The following is a 22,036-nucleotide window of genomic DNA, read 5'->3' on the forward strand; positions in this document are numbered from 1 at the left end:
TTAAAGTATACATATTATATTAACTGATAAATGAACTAATTGAAAAATCCAAATGATATTTTACAGAAATAGAAAATACACCCATAATTTTAATCAACAGACCATGTGTAGTAAAACATCTTGGGGGGAAAAAAGAAACTTCTAATCCATATTTCTACCTTTAAGTTTACCTCAAACTTTCTATTTTTTTTCTAAAAGCAGGGCCGGGCGGTGGTGGCGCACGCCTTTAATCCCAGCACTCGGGAGGCAGAGCCAGGCGGATCTCTGTGAGTTCGAGGCCAGCCTGGGCTACCAAGTGAGCTTCAGGAAAGGCGCAAAGCTATGCAGAGAAACCCTGTCTCGAAAAACCAAAAAAAAAAAAAAAAAAAAAAAAAGCAAAAGATGAGATGGAGCTTTGTATTTAGTTAGAGCATTGTGCAAAAAAAAACTTGTTTTTGTGTAGTCTGTCATATGACTCTGATAAGACCCATATCTATTGGAGAAATTATTTTGGCCACTCCACATAGTTAAAAGGATATTTATTTAATGGCGTAACTCACAAATTAAGTAATGGGTAGGTCACAGGGTCTGGGGAAGGTGTATTGCAATCCAGCGGTGTTCTCCGGAGCTCTGCACAATCCACCTTTCACCGGTCCGCGTCCCGGCACCGAGAGAGTGCATAGAGAGAGTGCTGGCCCATCCAGCTCTCGGGTCCCCAGGCGCCTCCCCTCGCCCTGACTCTTAGGCGTGACAGTTGCCAGAGTCTCAATGGGGGTTGGAACTTCCAGATCCAAGCTGGAATGGCTACCCACTACATCTCCCCCTTTTTGTCTAAATAAGAAGGTTCTAAACTAATACAAGACTATATACAAAGGAATGGTTATCAAATATTGTCCAGAAATAATGAGGGATAATGACCTAGATAAGATGTAACTACAACCAATGCAAACAATATCAAGCAAGAAACACATACTAAAATCCAGAGAAGTATAAAGCATAGGTAAACGGCATGCTCAGTCGGTAGAGCATGTTGACTCCCCAAGGGAGGCCTTACCCTCTCTGGAGAATGGATGGGGGGAAGTGGGTGAGGAGCATGAGAAGGGGAAGGAGGGGGAACTGTGGTTGGTTTGTAAAATGAAAAATTTAAAAAAAAAAAAAAAAAAACTAAGGCATTAAATAAAATCTACTCTAGGTCCATCTAAGTGGAATCCAAATCATAAAAAGTAAAAGTCAATGGGTGTAATGCTTGTGTTTATTTGGGATCTTGACTTCTGCATATATATAGAATGCATCCAAAATTTGGATTGAAGTCGTGTCTAGATTATAATATAGAATAAGTCTATGCTATGCAACATCTGTGTGCATAAAATGGAACAGATCATTGACATGTTTATGTAAATGAGTAAAATTCAAAATGACCTCCATTAAAGTATCTATGATTGAGTCTATGTATGGTTGGTTTCTAATTGTTCTATCCAGTCAATGAAATTGAATGCATATTCTTGCACATTTCCCCACTGGAGTCAATGCATTTGAGTTAAAGTTATGAACTGCATATTAGGCAGCCTCTCTGTTCTTTAATCTCATAAAATAAGTTTTCTGATTAATAATTTATTAGTTAGCAGATTTTAGTTATTTAATATTTAAATGTCTGTTTCTTGTTAAAAATCTTCTTAATTGCCGGGCGGTGGTGGCGCACGCCTTTAATCCCAGCACTCGGGAGGCAGAGCCAGGTGGATCTCTGTGAGTTCGAGGCCAGCCTGATCTACCAAGTGAGCTCCAGGAAAGGCGCAAAGCTACACAGAGAAACCCTGTCTCGAAAAAACCAAAAAAAAAAAAAAAAAAAAAAAAAAAAAAAAAAAAAAAAATCTTCTTAATTATGTTTAACTCACACTTCTGTTATAAAGCAAAAACAAAAAAGCATAAAGGCTGTAGTTTTGAAAGTAGAATTTATAAAATAAGGATTTCTATGCCTTCCTAAAAATAAATAAAAAGGAAAGCAAATAAATGAGCAAAAAGGCCTTTTAAGAAGATGTCAAATCATTCTCTTTGTAGCATCTCTCAGAAAAATCAAAGAATACAATGGGAGGCAAGAAGTGACATTTCAATGGGGCAAGAGTATGTGCTTCAAGGGTTCCTTGAGTGATCTAACTTGAGACGGAACTTTAGCATACTGCAGTTTCAGTCTGTCCTTACACCACTTCTTCACATAATGTACTGATCAACTACAATGTGCCTGAACGTATAAGTGATCTGCCAGCATCAGTATTCTTTCAAAAGCGCTGTACAAGGGCTGCTTCTCATCGTGGCAAACTAATCATTTAAGTATCTAGGAAGTACCTTCAACAATGTATAGATCTCAAAGCAACTGGGAGAGGGAATCCACAAAACATGTAGCATTTTGATTTTTTTTATTCATCAAATTGTCTTTGTCAAAGGAAATTATTAGTATTTTCAAAACAAGAAATTTGCTAAGAACAACTCAACTAAGAAATAATTATTTTGTGAATTCAGAAACAAATCATGTCTTGCGTGGGCTGAGTTTCCAAAACCTCTGGTATAAAAAACAGTGATGGAAACTTCTCAAATCATATTAGCAAAACAGAAAGAACAAGAGGATTCGCTGCCTTTCTAAAGCCATTTCATAGAATCAGTATTGAAAATAATGTCTGAATTTAAGTCTGCCATTTTGGATCCTAAAAAGAAAAAAAAAAAACAGTTAGGTCATTATATTAGAAATCTTATATGAAACCCACCAGGGTTCCTCAAAGTAAGACTTTTTGTGTGATGCACTAAGCATTGTGGGATCTCTTTTCTAAAGCCAGGCCTTGTCTTGGTCCCACACTTTCCAGCTCACCCTTCTTTTCTGCAGACTAGTTCAATGTGCTTCTATAAAAACAGACGTGACCTGAAGCAGCCTTATCATCTTAGAGTGAGTTGACATCATTGCCTACCTGTCATCTAAAGAATAGCTTTTGACCCACTCTACTGGCTTGATCCTCATTTTGTTACCTATGTCTCACTAGCAGCACAAATTTTCCCCTTGGACCTGTGTGTTCAGCCAAGCCTTCATGAGCTATGCTTCAGAGGTTGACTAACCATCTAGCCAGATTCTGTATATTTTCCAATGCCCAGCTCTCTAGAGAAGTGTCCCTTTTGACGCTATCTTTGGAACCAGAGACTAATCCTCTGATATTGTTCGTTGGCCCTGTGATCTGTCTACTAATAACTTCTCTGTTATGGGGAACCTTCTGCTGAATGCAATTCCCTTGGTTTCTCCCTCTTGTATCATATCTCCTTCCTCTCATCATGTTTTCATTCACATTACGGTTTTGGATCATTTCTACAAGAAGGAAAACTGTTTATTCTGTTGTTGAACTTTAACTGGAATGGTTTAGTAGGTTTTTCATTAAGACACAGTCCATTGCTTATTTTATGATCAAACAAATGCACGATGTTAAGCTTAAGTTAAAAAGTGGAAGAATGAAGATATATTCCTGATTTATTACTGATTCATTCTTCCTTCAGTTACTTTATTGTTCCTCAATGACCTGTGACCAAAACAGCAAACATGTTGAAAGAATAAATAAATGTTCCATCCAGAGAGAAATAACAAAATATAAACTGGGTGGAGATGGAGAATGCCTTTAACCCAAGCACTTAGGAGGCAGAGGCAAAGGCAGATGGATCTCTGATTTCAAGGCCAGTCTGGTCTACAGACTGAGGTTCCGGACAGCCAGGGCTACACAGAGAAACCCTGCCTTGAAAAACCAGTTTGTGTGTGTGTGTGTGTGTGTGTGTGTGTGTTTATGTGTGTATGTATGTATACATTTATAGATGCATATATTTGTAATAGATACTATTTTGTTGAAATTCAAATGAAGGACAAAATTGTCTTGTGGTAAAGTAATTGATCAGGGACTATGGTTTTTATGGGCTTATTGGATGTCTATATGTCTTGATCAGTGAGAATAATTCTAAAGATATTCCACCATGAAACCCTTCTGAGTGGTGATTTCCTTACACATAAATAACATTCAAATCCCATATTATTTCAATGAATTACATTATTGTCAATATTGGTTTTCCTGGAATTATTAAATAAGGTAACAATATTTAAGAAGAGTAATATGAAATATAATATAATAAAAATATAAAGGATTTTTGTTTGTTTGCTTGTTCATTTTTACCTTGCTTCATTGCAAAAAGCTAAATAATTATTATAGGTTTTGCCATCTGATCTACAAAGAGGTAAGTAATCTTTGCTACAATCTATTCTTGAATCTCCACCAGCACAGTCAGTCTATAAAAATCAGAGATATTTTTTAAAAAAATAAAAACAATAATGACAGAAATAGAAGATTTCATCTCCCACATGCATGAATATCCTGATGTATAAAATTTATCTGAGTTGCTTTTAGATTTGGAAGTCTGGAAATTCTGTTTTGAACATCAGAATTTGAATATTAAAATAACTCCTGAAACACATACTATACTCCATAATAATTCCTTATTGATTAATTCATAAAAGTAGCCACACCACTAGTTCAATTCATATGTTTTTACTTTCATTTCCCCTATTATACTCTGAGCTACCATTATCTTTGACAGGACTATTGTGCAATTTCTCTGTATAAGTATCTGGTTTTAGACACTTCTAATGGGTCTCAAAAGTTGCATTGGATCCATGTAAAAACATTCATCTTTTTCTTGAAGATTAACATCCTAATCTTTCTGGCCTAGTAGACTAAATATTCCTAGCTTCCATTTGTCACCCCACCATCTTGACCTAGAATCTTTTTTACTCTTTGTGCTTCAGGTTACAAGACTTTTCTATTTCATCAAAATCCATACCACTCTTACCATGTTATCTATAGTTCATATACTCCCCATTTTCTGAACATCTCATCACATATTACATATTTCTTCAATCTCACTGAGCTAGGTCCAACTAGTCTTCTCCACATGACCTCATACCTAATACAGCACAGACAGAGACAATCAGGCACTCTGACGTCATCACAAATAGAAATGTCAAGGGGTTTTGTTGTTTGTTTTAAATCAACATATCTTGTGTTAATCTTTTTGGTACTATAAAATACACTATGAAGCATGAAGTTTTTACTCATCCAAATGAAAGCTCACCTTACATCTCTCATCATACTTAATTTTTGAGTGCGTAGCTGCAATCAGAACAGAGAGGAAACTATAACAATAATAATAATGACTGTTGGGCTTTTAAAATTAAACTGTGGCATTTAATTACACCCTTGATTCCCTATGATCCTAGAATACATAAACACACAAAAGAGAAGTGATTAAATTTCATTATACAAAAGTTTGAATGCCTGCTATAAATCTGACTGATATCAGAAACCCTAAGATAGTAACCTGTATAATTCTAGGATGACTCTATCAAAACAGATCATTTTCTTACTCTGCAGATGAGAAAGTTGAAGTTGAAAGCAAGCAGTGACTATCATGAAGGTCTTCAGCCTTAAAGCAGGACCTCGAGGAAATTCCTTACATCCAATCTAATTTGGTACTTTTTAAAAGGGGCCCATGTTTTTTCCATGAAATGTCTTACATTAAGAAAAAAATCATCCTCAGGATCCTCTCTATCATTCCCTGGGGGCTCTTCACCTCTAGCATGGCCCAATTATTGCAGTTACTGAATGATCAAAGACTTTTCAAGGACAAAGAAATAAATACTTACTTTAGAAAGTGTTAAGCACCAACATGATTAATAAGATAAACTTGATCACTATAAAGAAAGCCATTTGGTCTGATATCAACTTGCGATGAGACTAGGAGAAAATAAACGAATTCAGACAGCAATTATTAAGACAAATCTTACAAGTTAGCACTAGATGATAAAATGGTAGCACAAGGCTACTTCTATACAGCCTATAACAGGAAAGAAACTGTGCACCACAGTTGGAAATAATAATTTAGATCAGTCTTATTGAACACTTTAAGAAGATAAAGACTGCTTAGACAGAAAGTTGAGCACTGTTTGTTACAAAGGAAATGACATATATATAAAGAACATATGTAATTGCACAAAAATATAATGATCAGAGAAAAGATAGCACGACATCCTCAACCAATAACGGATCAGCTGTCTATCCCAACATATTAAAATATACTACATTTTGTATCACTTTCTTTAATTAGTAGTAGTTATTTTGAGGTTTATGTGGACAGTTCATTCCTCTTTGTTATGAATTGCTAGCTCATGTTCATAGATACACCAAAATGTATGCATCCATTCACCTAAGGATGTATTTTCAGGTTGTTTTCCGGTTGCAGCTTCACAAACCAAATGATTTTAAGTCTCGTATAAAACTGTTGTATTTATGCCTCCTCTTCAGCAACTTAGAGGTATGGCATGGTTAGCTCATTGCAGTTACATATTTCACTTTTAAGTTTCTACCAAATTACAAATTTTTAACTAAAGTCCAACATATCAACTTGTTCACTCTTGCCAAACATTTGAACTGCATCAAAAATCTTTAAACATCACAAAGGCTTTTGCTAAAACTTCTTGAAGTTTTATACTTAGTTCTAAGATACTTTTTTAATTAATTTTTGCATATTGCACAAATAAAAAATCAGCTTTAAAGACAAGGGTACTAAAAGGTTCAAGCACTATTTTTCCATTCCTTAGTGAATTACTATTTTGATTTTGTCAAAATCTCTTGTACATATTCATTCAAATGATAGCAATCTTATTCTTTACTGATTTCCATTGATCTAAATGTCTTGCAGCCCATAGTCAATGTCTTGATTACTGTAGTGTGTAGTAAATCTTGAAAATAGATGGTCTCAGAACTCTAAATCAATTTGTTCCCTTTATCTTTTTTTCAAAATCCATGTGGAAAATCGAGGTGCCTTGCCACCATGTGAATTTTAGAATATGTTTGTTAATATCTCCTATAGAAGCCATTGTTAGTATTCTAATGGGGATTGTTTTATTCCCATGAAGGAGAATTTGCATATGAATAATATTGTATCTTAAATCAAGTTCTAGTGTTCCGTGTAAATTTAATATCCTTTGTCAGATTTATCATTATTTCATTCCTGGTTGAATAGTACAATGCATAATACAAGACTCTACTACAAATAGCTCTAAACTTTTAGTTTTGCTACAACTGTCTAATATACATACATATAGAGCATATCAGTAATATTAGGGCACTGATCTTCTCTTTTGTTTCCTTGACACACGCATCTTAGAAATTCTAAAATAAATTGTGCATTCCATTGTATTTTCTATAGACAATTATGCCAATTTTTCATAAGGGTAGAATTATTCCTCTTGCAATATGAGAAATTGCACTTTTCTTTTTTCTCCCTGTTACTGGAGAGATAATCCATAAGAATTTAAAAAAATGAAAAATTTAAAAACAATTTTCTAGCATTGTCCTTTTGCTTAAAATGTCAGACACTTTGTTCACCCTTGATACATCACGGAGCGCCTTGGTCCAGCCTCAGTTGAATATACCAGGCTTAGCTGAGCCCCCATAGGAGATCTTACCCTTTTGGAGGAGGGGATGGGGGGGAGACAGTAGGGGGAGTGGGAAGAATGATAAGAAGGGAATCTGTGGTTGGTATGTAAAATGAATAAAAAAAATTAAAAAATAAAATAAAGCATCAGGAAAGTTTCAGAATTCTTGTAGAGTCTATCTCATTTGGGGTGTTTGTTTCTCTTAGTTTCTGAGGATGTTGGTTCTATACCAAGAGTAGTTCAATCCTCAACAGTAAAATAAAACAAATCAATATATATTTTGGGCTTTGTCAAGTTGTTTGAGAAAGGAAAAAATATTTGCTCCATATATTTTAGATTGTGTGTGTCAAGTGTTCTTTTATTCACTTAGTGAATGGAAATGATTACAATTGTTATTTGAATTTTTCTATTGCAAATTACACAAGATCCTTTTCAGTTGACATCTATGTCCTTCTAAGGCTCCGTTACTGTATTTGAGCACTTTCTTCTATGACCTTACAAGGAACCCCCACCAAATATTTTTTATTATTTCTTACCCAAGCCTTGAAACAGTCAATTTTCAAAAGCCTTTTATTTCGATTGAAAGAGTATTTTAAGATCCAGTAGTGACATGTGTTTGTTGCTGGGTATCAGTTACAGGTCCCCTTGGATGACAGAGCAAAGAAATGTCTATGAATTAATGCTATTGTTTCTATGGCTTGTACGGTGTTATCTGCACTCTCTCCCTGAAGTTTAGTGCTGGCAAAAGAACCGCTCTAATCACCTAGAGTCCTCATGAAGATGGACTATTTGCTCTCACCTGCCCTGATCCTCTTTTGCAATAGAAAAGAATGCAAGAACAGAGGCCTCCTGGATGTGTGAGAGGAGGTGTAAGACACTTAGGGAGGACCCCTCGCCCATATTGTCCCTAAGCCCAGAGGTCTCTACCTACTTTAGAATCTCAGTGCCTTCTTTGGGAAAAAGAGAATTGTCATTTCTAGGACCAATATTATATTCCATGGCTACTGGAGTAGATTTCAGTAAGACATACCTCAGAGAAGGTAGTGAAGACAGAGGTTAACAGGTATGGAGAAGGGCAACTCTGTTGTCCTCTTTCCCAGTCATAGAGATCCTAAAAAAGAGTTCTTTAATTCACTTGTGAGCTTGATTTGCATAACACTGGTGGTCCAAGATAAAGAGATACAGGTGTTCCTCCTGGAGGGTTTAAAATTACTCAAGCAAAAGTATCAGATAATTTTCAAAGACCCCCTTCAGAGGAGTGTGGTGGTATTCTAATTGTGCTGAAATGTGATTTTAATTGTATGTTAATAAATAAAGTTGCCCCGGGGGGTCAGAGCTATTAGAGCCATAGACAGAGCGTGGTGGTGGTGGTGGTGGTGGTGGCGGCGGCGGCGGCGGCGGATGCCTTTAATCCCATAGATCTCTGTGTGTTCAGGGATACAGCCAGCATTGGAGACATACGCCTTTAAGACCTAGAGGGCTGTACATACAGACAGTGACGAGGCAGTCACGTGTTTGGGTTTACAACCAATGAGAAGGCAGAACAAAATACTATGAAAAGACAGACACACAGGAAATAGCTCTTTTTCGGGAAGCTAGGACCACCGCAGGAGGAAGGGTGAGATTTTAGCTCTGAGCTCTGATCTCTTGGCTTTCTCTTTTACATTGGTTCTGTGTTTCTTATTTAATAAGACGGTTGGTTACATCTACAGAGGAGGTTGGAGAAAATTTGTTTTCATAAATGCAGAACTATGAAGATAACAAAATACCACAGATTCATAATAGATCTCAAAATAGAGAAAAGCTCCCAAACAAGGGCTTCAAGGAAACCAAAATCACAGAAAAGAGTTGGGGAACTGTCATCAGATATGGGCCTCTTGCCACTGAATTCTCAGAATTTCTCTGTGCTAGAGGCATTGTAGGCTTAACTGGGAATCATTGATTTTTTTTTATATTTCACCATTTTTATCAGATAATTGTAGATTTAAGTGAAGTTATGAAATAGCTGATCTGTTTGCAAGACTATGAGGACGGTGTCCCTTTCAAATGCTACTCACAGAAAAAAACACAGTACAGCAACCGATGTTGACTCCTGTTTCTATTCATGGATCACATATGATAACCTAATTTTTTTTCCTGGCTTCCACTTGTGCTCCAAGTTAAACACACAAAATGAAAGGTTTGAAGCCAAGATCCACATCTTAGAGAGAATATGCTTTGTTTGTATTGACAGGCCTGAGGTGCATCACTTAGTACAGTTATTTCCACATGCATCCATTTGCCTGCAAATTTCATCATTTCTGCTCCTTTACATCTGAGCAATATCCAATTTCCTTATTTATCTTCTTTATCCACTCATTATTGACAGGCATCCAGGGTAGTTCCATTCCTCCTGAATGGATAAGCAGGTGCCTCTGTAGTAGTATACAAAGACCATTGGTTATTTATTTGGAGAAGTAGGAGATCCATTTCTAGGTTGTTGAGTTGTCTTTCCTTTTTTTAATTAGTTCTCTGAGAATTTCATATGTGTTTTGCCCATATTCACTCCTCCCCCAACTCTTTCTAGATCCATCCTGTCCCTATCCACCAAACTTTGTGTCCAATTGTTGTCTTTCACCCACCAAGTCCCATTTGTGCTACCCATAAGTTCAGACACTTGTGTTTCACTAGAGCACAGTGGACCCAGTAATGACAACGCTCTTAAAGAAAACTGACTTTACATCTCAGTGTCTAAAGTAGTCTACAATCTCACCCAGTATATAAAGTTTCCTTGTCCCCTGCATTGGTTATCATTTGTATACTTTTTTTATTAAGAAAATTTTTTCATTCATTTTACACACCAAATATCTCCCTCTTCCTTCCTCCTGTCCCTCTAGCCTCCCCCTCCCAGCCCATCCCCCACTCCCTCCCACAAGAAGGCAAGGCCTCCCATGGGGAGGCACATTCAGTAAAGGCAAGTCCAAGCCCTTCCCCCTGCCTCAAGGCTGCACGAGGTATCCCATCATAGGTAGTGGGCTCCACAAAGCCTAGTCATGCACTAGAGATGGATTCTGATCCTACCATCAAGGGTCCTCCCAAGCAGATCAAGCTACACAACTGTCTCACCATGCAAAGGGCCTAGTCCAGTCCCATGTTGGCTCCATAGCCATTGATTCAACTGTCATGAGTTCCCTCTAGTTTGGTTTGGTCATCCCTGCATGTTTCCCTATCATGATCCTGATGCACTTGCTCATAGAATCCCTCCTCTCTCTCTTTGACTGGACTCTTGGAACTCTGTCTAGTGACTGGCTGTGAATCTCTGCATCTGCTTCCATCAGTCATTGGAGAAAAGTTCTGTGATGACAGTTAGGGTATTCACTGATCTGATCTCTGGGGCAAGCCAGTTCAGTTCAGTTCAGGAACCCTCTCCACTATTGCTAGTAGCCCAGGCTGGGGTCATTCTTGGGGATTCCTGACAACTTCCCTAACACCCCACCGAACTCCTCATTTGTATTCTTAATGTAGGCATCACATCTGAGTGTGATGCTATGGTCTCTGAATATACTTCTTTTCATCAGGCTTTCCTTCATGGCTAAGGATGTTGAACACTTTTTTAAGTGAACTGTTTTTTTACTAGACATTTGTGTATCTTCTTTTGAGAATGTTCTCTTCAGTTCCATGGGTTATTTTTTTCTCTTGATGTTTAGTTTTTTTAAGTTCTTTGTACATGCTATTTGATAATTCTTTCTCAGATAAATAGTTGGCAAAGTTCCAATACAATCTTAGTTAAAATAGAAGGACCTTTTTTCACAGACATAAAAACAAAACACAAAAAAACCCAAAGGTAGCCAAGGTGGTTCTAAACAAAAAGTATACTGCAGAAGGTATCACTATACCTGGTTTGATATCATAATACATAACCAGAGTAATAAAAACAGCATGGACTGGCACAAAAAATAAATACATAAATAAATTACAGAAACAGAGAAATCAAATATAAGTCCAACAGGAACAGCTACCTGATCTTTGTAAAAGATGACAAAATGAACATTGAATTGAAGTTAATAAACATTGGACTAAAATTAGAGACTCTCAGGTCAGGAAAGGGAACTAGTGTCTCCTATGGCCTGGTCTGCCTGCCCCAGAACCAGAGAAGACTATTTTGTCCTGCTGCAAAGTGAAGGCAGGGCTATAGACAACTGGCTCTGAGGAGATTTAGCATGGTTTCCTTGAATTAAACTAAAAATGTTGACTGAATGGCAAGCAAAATGTTGACTGGGGCCAGGGAGAGGGCTTCACTTTTTTGTTCTGGCTTTTCTTTGGGCTGTACTGGGGGCATCATTGCCAGAGTAGGGGCAGAGATACCAAATGCACTTTTCCACTCAGTATACCTCACTTGTTTCTAACAAGAGAAGCAGCTCAATGGGAAAAAAAAAAAAAAAAGGAACCTGATTTTCAATATGCAGAAAAAGTGAGAAGTGAGATCCTTATCTCTCATGTTGTACAAAACTCAATTCCAAATGGATCAAGGAACTCAACATCATGCCCAATATCCTGAAATAGATATCTTTAAAGATAAAGAATAAAATTCAACTTAGAGACACAAGTAAAGGGCTTGTTGTTTTTATTTTTATTTTTTTATTTATTTTTGGTTTTTCAAAACAGGGATTCTCTGTGTAACACAACCTTGAAGACCAAGCTAACCTCAAACTCACAGAGATCCACCTGCATCTGCCTCCTGAGTGTGGGGATTAAAGGCGTGCCCCACCACATCAAACTTATTTTCTCTTTATTTTTGAGATATTAATTATAATATTTCTTCAGTCCTTTTCCTCCTTCCAAACTTTCTCATATGACTTTCCATACTTCCCTTCAAATTCATTGTCTCAATTTTCATTACTATTGAATACATATATGTATTTGGACACAAACACACACTCACACACACCACGTATTCCTAAATACAAATAATGTTATAGATATGTATGTTTTCAAGACTGATCATTGGGCACTAAACAACCAATTGGTTGGTGTGCTCTTCCCTGGGGAATTCTACCTCTCCAACTCTGAGCTTTACTTGGTTGCCTGTAGTTCAATGTGAAGGGTTGAGGCCTTGTGGGCTTTTCCCTGTCCAGTTTGGCATGTTAATAAGTGTCACCCTTCAGCTCACATCTGAGCAGTCATGTTGGTGAGATTTTACAAGTAGAGATTCTGATGTTATTAAGAGACATAATGGCACAGCAAACTCTCTGATCCTCTGACTCTTACATTCTTTCTGCCTCCTCTTCCACATGTTCCTTGAGTCTTAGGTGTGGGAGCATTTGATAGATATATCCATTGGGATTGGACTCCAAAACCCTGCATTTGACTGGTTATGGTTTTCTGTAATGGTCTCTGATTTTTCAAAGAGAAGTTTCTTTGATGAGGAGTGAAGACTATACTTCTGGGTGATAAAGAATCAATGTTTATAGAATGGTGTTAGGAATTATGATGGTTTAGCAAATTAGTAGTTGTAGATTCTTCTCCAAAAACCATGATTTCACTAGCACTGAGTATTTAGCTAGTGAAGTCATGTACCAGTACCAGATATGGTATTCTTTCTAATATATAGGTCTTAAATACAAGTGAAAAGCATTTGGTTACTGCCAAAGTCTGTGTGCCACTACTACACATAAGGCTTATCATACCATGAAGGTCATTGGAATGGGTCATAGGCGTCATAGCTGAGTGGGACTGTTGGTTGCTTCCCTCCTGTGGAACTTTGCATATTGTCTTCTGCTACCATGAAAGCTAGTCCTGATAAGGGGTTCCGTGGTTTAAAAAAATGCTCCCCCAAAGGAAATGGCACTATTAGGAGCTGTGGCCTTGTTGGAGGAGGTATGATCTTGTTGGAGGAAGTGTGTCACAGTAGAGGAGGCTTAGATGCCTCATATATGCCCAAGTCACACAAAGTGAGACAGACCACTTCCTCTTGCCTACAAGTCAAGATGTAGGACATTCAGCTACTTCTTGAGCACCATGTCTGCCTGAACTCCAAAATGGTGCACCATGATGATAATGGACTAAACCTCTAAAAAAGTAAGCCACCCTAAATAAATGTTTTTCCTTTTAAAAGATGCTGTGGTAATGATGTCTCTTCACAACAATATAAACCCTAACTAAGACAAGGGGCATTCATGTCAGTTACAACTCAGGGGTCTCTGGGACCTATTTCTGAAGTGCATTGCTGTGGGATGGTCTGTATGTCAAATTATTCTGATTGGTCAATAAATAAAATACTGATGGGCCAGTGGCTAGGCAGGAAGTATAGGTGGGACTAACAGAGAGGAGAAAAGAAAGAACAGGAAGGCAGAAGGAGTCATTGCCAGCCCCTGACATGACAAGCAGCATCTGAAGATGCTGCCGGTAAGCCACGAGTCACGTAGCAAGGTATAGATTTATGGAAATGGATTAATTTAATCTATAAGAACAGTTAGCAAGAAGCCTGCCACGGCCATACAGTTTGTAAGCAATATAAGTCTCTGTGTTTACTTGTTTGGGTCTGAGCAGCTGTGGGACTGGCAGATGACAAAGATTTGTCCTGACTGGGAGCAAGGCAGAAAAACTCTAGTTACAAATGGTGCCCAACGTGTTGGCAAGAGTTTCCACCTAAGACCTGAGGGAAAAAAAAAAATCTAAAACGGAGCTAAAAAACAGTTCCTAGTTGTTTCTCTCAAGTTAGTGGCAGCCTGTGTGTTTGAGCTACTATGGCAGGTTTCTGGCATGTGTGCTCGACCTGCAGTTTGGCAGGAATGAGGCCTCTGCAAGTGGCACATTAAGCTGATTTAGCCTTTGCTAGTACAAAACAAAAAAAGAGGTTTCTGGGCTACATGCTGCTTTGATAGAAGCATAGACCCACTATTTCTGAGAGTTGATGGCTCCCAGAGCTGGTGGAAAACGTACCACTGCCATGTTGGGAAGCTGAAGTGGGTAGAGCCAGCAGCCACAGCACCAGTGCCATTTCAGGCTTAGAAGGCTGCAGTTTAAAGCAATAGGCTCAAGGTAATATAAAAAATAAGCCACGTAAAGATGTCTACCACACAGAGAATCTGGATTATGTTCTCTTTGATATTCGTAACTGAAGAAAAACATTTGATTGCAAAAGCTGTTGAGTTATGCCAAAATGTATATTTTAAAGGTACCTTGACTTCAAAATTTGGATGTAAGGATATGTTGCTTTGGAATGGAGGCTCTGCTTTTGTTTCCACAGAAAGCCAGAGGCTATGGATTTGTTCCAGATTAAGATACATTAGGTTTGACCAGCCAAAACCCCCTGAAAGGTCTCTGATGACACTAAGGCCCAGATGATCCAACATCCAGAACCATTTCAAGGCAACTGGCTCAGATGACACACCCTCATGGACTACTCCATAACATGGTACATATACACTATAGAAGATGTGTAAAAGTTAAAACCTTCCTCTTTAAAAGAAAGAAAGAAAGAAAGAAAGAAAGAAAGAAAGAAAGAAAGAAAGAAAGAAAGAAAGAAAGAAAGAGAGAAAGAAAGAAAGAAAAGGGGAAGTGCTGTGGGATGGTCTGTATGTCAAATTGCTCTGATTGGTCAATAAATAAAACACTGATTGGCCAGTGGCTAGGCAGAAAGTATAGGCAGGACTAACAGAGAGGAGAAAAGAAAGAACAGGAAGGCAGAAGGAGTCATTGCCAGCCCCCGCCATGACAAGCAGCATGTGAAGATGCTGCCGGTAAACCACGAGTCACGTAGCAAGGTATAGATTTATGGAAATGGATTAATTTAAGCTATAAAAACAGTTAGCAAGAAGCCTGCCATGGCCATACAGTTTGTAAGCAATATAAGTCTCTGTGTTTACTTGGTTGGGTCTGAGCAGCTGTGGGACTGGCGGATGACAAAGATTTGTCCTGACTGTGGGCAAGGCAGGAAATCTCTAGTTACAGTGCATGGTTTCTTCAGCAATAGAGACTTACCTTCCAGCTCTAGCAGGTAACCAAAGACAATAGAAATAGGCTGAATGTTGTAGGAGTCTCTCAGATAGCTCTGGCCCAAAACACACATATATATATATATATACATATGAATTGTTAGCAACAGCAATCTATATTTGAACTGTTGACCAGAGCTATCTGAAAGACTACCAAAAGAATAGTTACAATATCTAGATATTAAACATAATACTTATACATATTATATACATATATAAAATGAAGGGCCTTCTATTTTTTTAGGTAAATATTAATAGTATGGTTCTTTATGGCTTCTTCAGCCATCCTTATTGTTATTTTACCCACCTCCCTCCTTACCCTGTATTTATACCCCTCTCCCTTCACTAATGGATCCCTTCATTTACTGTTTTCCCCCCGATCAGATTACTTGTATCCTGCTATTATCCTTCATCCCCTTTCTACCTTCTTCTGTTTCTAACTCCCTACTGCTCCTTTAGGAGCACACTCCATTTCTCACTTCCCTGATCACAGTGATTGTATCCTGCTATTTCCTTCTCTTTTGTTACCAAAAACCCCTATCTTAGCAATGGTTGAATTTTATTTCCCTTTTTTCAGTAGTTACTACAAACTATGTCCTCATATCTGAAGGTTTGGAACTAGGAGCCTCCAATCAGAGAGAACATGCAACATTTGTCTTTCTGGGTTTGGGGTATATAAGGGAGTTGAATACAGAATAAGGTATTTAAGGCAGCATTCAATATGATAATTTCCAGTTTTATCCATTTGCCTGCAAAGTACATGATTTCATTTTTCTTTACCACTATAATATTCCATAGTGTATATGTACCACATTTTCCTTTTCCATTCATTCTTCAGCTGTAAAACATTAGGTTGTTTCCATTTCCTAGCTATTGTGAATAGAGCAGAAATGAACATGGCTGAGCATATATTTTTGCAGAATGATTTTCAGTCCTTTAGGGAATGTACCAAGGTATTGAGAGCCAGTGGTAGCAAAAGTCCATGGAGTATACAGCAGTGACAACTAGAGTTCAGAAGGTCAACCTATCAGAACAAAGGGTTCTGTTAGAGGAAACCATCGTTCAAGGCGTTATGGAATTACTGCCTTTTGAATGAACTGGCTGTGTCTTGTTGTGAACTTCTTGCACAATAACAGTTATGATTCTCCTCATTTACCGTGCATTTCCATGTTATATGTACATGTAATCTTATGATTGCATCTCAATCTTGGGCACACCTTTCCCTATACATTTGGGGTAATTGGATAACTGTCCCCCAACTGTGTTTATTTTTCATTAACATATATCTGGCCAGGGCCATTCTCCAGACAAAAGTATTTCAGCAAAGATACCCTTTTTCCAAAGACAAAACTGCACATAGATAAACATTAGCTCATCTCACCCACAGATGGAGAAAAGAACCACTAACAATTAAATCCTCAACTCCTTACCATCAGCCCGGGGTTATTTACACAAGACCCTAATTTAAGAGATTTACTGCTCACATTCCTGGGATAATGTTTTAGCCATTTGCTAGTTACTGAGTTAAGGCAGTGGGTGCCTAGCTTCTTTCTTATGCGAATTAAGTTTTAATTCCTTCTCAGTCAGGTGCTATTCCTAGATTTTCTCCTCAGCAATTACTCTGAGTGAAAGTGCTTTTACTAATCAAATACTACATGCTCTGACATAGGTTCCTTAGCCACCTAGCATGTGTCCCCCTCCCTATCAGAAAGGAGTTGCAGCCTGAACGAGCAGGAAAAGCAACGCCAAAGACAGTTTACTTTCTTGTGACTTATTTACCCCTAACATTCTACCTAGCCATTTCTAGATTATACTTTGAGCACAGAAATTCCCTAATTGATCTTAACCTTTAGTTGATTCTACCAGAAAACTTCCCTTCAGTCACTCCCCCTTTTGGGTTGTAATTGGAAGCTGACAATTATTGCTCTATGCATGGATCCTTATCACCTCTCTCTGAGACCCTGAAAACTTCAAGCCTTCCATTGCTTTGCCAAAGAATTACTGCTTATATATACTGGTTCCCTCACAGCAGAAGAGAATTTGATTGAGAAGAATAAAGATGATGACAGAGATGGAAAGAACTAGATAGACATAAGAGAACAGCAGAAGGGACTGAGAGCAGGAGGGACTGAGAGGAGCTAAGTATGAGAATAGAAAAGAAACTGTGTAGATAGAATTGACTGAGAAGAATAAAGTGAATGGACTATAGAACTCAGTGTGCTTAGATTCATTTGATAGCCCTCAGATTAGAATCCTCAGCTGGTTCTTAGACTCTTCCACGGGACCTGGAAGAAAACAATATAGGCTGAACCTGTTATTGTTTGTGTTACCAAGGAGTGCTATAAGAGGGTCATATGATAGATCTAATTTTAGCATCTGGAGAATTCTCCATACTGATTTCCATAGTGACTCCACCAGTTTGCAATCCCATTAACAGTAAATGAGGGTTCCCTTTTCCCCATGTTTCCTCCAGTATTTGAAATAAGACTCTGATGGCACAGGAAGTAAGACCAACATTGACAAATGGAATCATGAATTAAAAGGCTTCTGCAACGCAAAGGTAAAGTTCAATTCAGTGAAGCAACTGAAAGAATAGGATGACATCATTGCCAACTATATATCGGACAGAGAAGTCAAAGCTAGAACAGAAAAAGAACTTTAAAAACTAAACACAAAGGAAAAAAACCCAACTTGTAAATGACTATGGAAATGAACAAAAGTTAATTGTCAAAATATGAAATACAAATATTCAGTAATTACTTTAAAAAGTGTCTAACATTCTTAGCCATCAGAAAATGGAGAGGAAAACTATATTAACACGCTGTCTCACTCTAGTCAAAATGGCCATTATCAAAAACACAGATGACAGAAAATGCTGGTGTGAATTCTGGTAAAGGGGACTCTTATACACTGTGTGAGAGTACAAACCTGTTCAGCCACCCTGAAATAATTCAGGAGGATTCTCAAACTAAAAATAGAAATAGATCTGTCATGTAGCCCAGCTGTAAAACTCCTGGGAAATACTCAAAGGACTTTATATCTAACTACACAGATACATGTACATCTATGCTTATTGCCACTTTATTCACAATAGAAAATGGAATTAACCTAGATGTCCCTCAACTAATGAATGGATAATGAATATGGGGTTTAGAAAAAATGAAATATGATTGGACTACAAAGAAAAAATGAAGTTATGAAATTTGCAGGTAAAATCAATTGAATATATATATTCTATGAGAAAACCCAGTCCCCAAAAGGCAACTGCTACATTTTTTTTTTCTCCTATGAGGGTCCTACCTTCAAACCACTTGGTTTGTATATTTAACATGAAGTACATGTGAAATCTGGGGGGGGAAATTAACTTTTATTGGTGGAGATGCATTTGGGAGGGTCACAGTAGAATATAGATGAAATAAAATATTGGGAGAGTATTGAAGACAGGAGGGTTCAAACAGGTAGTAAAGTGATTGATAGGAATGAGAAAAAGGGAGCCAAGGGAAGGCTTAACCAAAGTATATAGGTCATGGTCATTGACCTTGGTTGCCTACCAGAATTGGATTATAAAACTATATTGCTGAAGACACAAACACTTTGTTTGTATAACACATAGAAATCATGTGTGAGAAAGTGAAAGCTTGAAAAATTCTGGAAGGTCCTGTCCATATTTATCAATAAATAAACCATTGCAAGAAGAGTTTCTCACCAGTCAAGCTGCAGAAAGGAGATTTCTTGTATAAATCAGCTGCCTGCAAACTGTTCAGAGAGCTCCTGAAACACATCTTTTCTGAGTCATCACCCATGTTGGAGATCCATCTGTAGAATGACATCAAATTAAAAAGTTTGGAGCAGACCTAAATGACTCCCCATTGAGAGATAGCTTTCATGGTACTATAAGGCACCATGAAATCTTCCAAAGGAAGGAGGCAACAAGAATACCCAGCAAAGACACATATGAACCATAACAATGACCAACATGCTATGAAAACCCTATGGGTCCAGTAGAGGCACACATACCTTGGGGGTAACCACAGCTCTCTAAATGTATTTAAGACCCACTGAACAGGAGGAAAATCATGTCTGGTACTAGAAACCTAACCAATTCAATTACCTGGGAATAAAGAATTCATGGAGCTTGGAAGAGAACTTACTTGCTCTAAACCAGTACAACCCTTATCATAGAAATTCTTCTTTGAAACAGAGATGGTTACAGAAAACCACAACCAATCAAAATTCAGAGTTGTGGATCCCAGTCCCAGTGGATACATCTAAAAAATATTCCTGCATATAAGGCTCAGGGAATATTAGAGAAGAAAGGGCAGAAAGATTTTAAGAGCCAGAAAATCAGGAAGTTTTCTGTGAGACTGTGTCTCCTAGTAATACCAGAAGCTGCACTCATAAAGTCTTATCATGACTACCTGAACATGAGCTGAATGAGGTCAAAAATAGACATGCCAAAGTGAACAACCCTACACAAAGATCTATAGGCAACTAAGGAATGCTGAGAGTATGAGAAATAATTTTCTCCAGGGATGCACACACCAATTCATTATTCTTTAGCAACTGGTCAGACATGAAAACATATGTATGAGAAACATTATACTGACTAATACCATTGATATATATAGATAGATAGATAGATAGATAGATAGATAGATAGATAGATAGATAGATATACATATACATATACATATACATATATATATGTGTATATATATGCAATTATATAACAATGAAATGGTCTTTAATTTGAAAATGGGAATGGGAATGAAAGGATATATTGTTGGTTAAGCGACTACTGGATGCTGCAGTGGCATAAGAATCGAGCCATGGCTACCTTTCTAGAGCTTTATTGGGAGACAGAGAGAGAGAGAGAGAGAGAGAGAGAGAGAGAGAGAGAGAGAGAAATGGAGAGAGAGAGAGAGAGAGAGAGAGAGAGAGAGAGAGAGAGAGAGAGAGAGAGAGAGAGACCGCGCAGAGGAAAGAGAATACAGAAGGAGAAGCAACACAGAAAGAGAGCACAGAGAGGGCACACCCGCTTTTTAGGCTGGGACGCTATCGCAGGCTGGTGGCATAATTAAGGACATAGTCATTACATATATGAAATGATTTGTAGGAAGGAAATGGAAGAGATAAATCTCAAAAATAGGAGAAAATTTTAAAAAGCTTCTGTACATCAAAGGAAATGATCAACAAAATGAAAGGGCAGGCTATGAAAGGAGAAAATATTTACAAACTGTGTGCTTCACAATGAGTTAATATTCGAGATATGTAAGAATGGATGTGGCAGTATAGGTAAGGGACAGGGCATTTAACCAGTGTCAGATGGAGAAACAGAAACTGGAACTCTCTGAACTGTTAGGAAGAATGGAAAGTTATGTAGTCACCATGGAAAATATTACGAAGGTTCCTCAGACGAGAAACAAAAAAGTCCATATGGATCAAACAATCCAGAAGAAAGCATTTTAGAGAGATGTCTACTCTCCCACATTCATTGTGACATAATTATAATAACCAGTATATGAAGATAACTAAAAGACTAAAGTCAATGAATGAATAAAATGTTATATACACATGACAGAATATTTCTCAACTATAAAAATTAGGGAACCCTTTTGTATAACAACAAAGGTCCAGCCTTATTATTATACTATCCCAGGGGCCCAGAAAGGATGCTACCATAGGCATGGGAATGAATCCAGACACATGAAGCTCTTTTGTCCAATTATCTCAATTCAAAAATCTCCCCTCATTCTCTCAGGGACTGGTCTATGTCCTTTTTCAAGCAGCAACACCTCATGTTGAGTATACAACACAAGATTGCAGGGTCCCCACCAGAAGCTTCCTGGCAACTTTACTTGCAACCCAAAAGGGGAGAGACAAGATTGGAGTCAAATAGCAGTTGGAATAAATCAGAAAAGGAATTTACGTGCTAGAAATATGTCCTTACTGTGGTTAGGTGAAGGCATTACAAGTCTATCACAAATGTGTTCAACCATAAACTTACAGGTGATGGGGGAGGGAAAATCTGTAGGTCACTAAGAGTTAAAAGGGGTCACTATTTTCCTCTGCTGCCAGTTTCCTGACAGGGCGGGGGAGGAGTACTGGTAGCTAGTCAATCTGTATCATAGCTTGAAATACCTGGTGAGGAGGAACCCCTTTGATCTAAGAAGTTGCTTTGGGGTGGTGAGAAAGAGGGGAAGACCTGAACTTGATTTGCACAAGAAACAAAGCTGTGTATGCATCTAGGGGACAGGCACTTAGCCTGGGAGACAGGTTGTCACTAAAAGGACATTTTATATTAGTTTGGGGGGCTACAGGCATCTAGCAGGTAGTCTGGTAGCTATCTGTTCCTCTCTTGCTTTTCAAGGCTTTGTTTGGAGTTGACCCTATTAGGAAGTAGCTTAGGGAGGATATTTGCAAAAGGCAGATAACCAAAACAAATGCTAAAGGGGAGCCAGGAACTCAGAGGCAGAAGGTTCTGTCTACATGACTTTATCCAAGTACTTTGAAACAGAGGGTCACACACACGTACACATTTTAGGAGAATTATGAGCACAAGGAATTCATA

The 22,036-nt window shown here is 37.9% G+C and overlaps 1 protein-coding gene across 7 annotated transcripts in view; it reads right to left on the bottom strand.

Annotated features, from left to right (window-relative positions):
* Window positions 1-2,373: 2,373 nt before the first annotated feature.
* The window catches only part of LOC121823988 (uncharacterized), a 62,957-nt gene continuing 43,294 nt past the window's right edge, over window positions 2,374-22,036 (bottom strand). For 3 of the 7 annotated variants that reach the window (XM_076555196.1, XM_076555193.1, XM_076555195.1), the window contains exons 5-7: window positions 19,172-19,281; window positions 5,696-5,786; window positions 2,374-2,675 (exon numbers count right to left, since the gene is read on the bottom strand). In XM_076555196.1, the coding sequence (XP_076411311.1) occupies window positions 5,707-5,786; window positions 19,172-19,281 (190 nt within the window). In that variant the 3' untranslated portion in view covers window positions 2,374-2,675; window positions 5,696-5,706. Of the gene's footprint in view, window positions 2,676-4,842; window positions 4,957-5,124; window positions 5,163-5,695; window positions 5,787-9,690; window positions 9,904-16,469; window positions 16,490-19,171; window positions 19,282-22,036 lie in introns of those variants that run through there. The other 4 variants (XR_013046075.1, XM_076555194.1, XM_076555197.1 and 1 more) reach the window with 4 other exon arrangements.

This window comes from Peromyscus maniculatus, chromosome 19 (assembly GCF_049852395.1).
Source record: "Peromyscus maniculatus bairdii isolate BWxNUB_F1_BW_parent chromosome 19, HU_Pman_BW_mat_3.1, whole genome shotgun sequence".
NCBI classification, from domain to species: domain Eukaryota; kingdom Metazoa; phylum Chordata; class Mammalia; order Rodentia; family Cricetidae; genus Peromyscus; species Peromyscus maniculatus.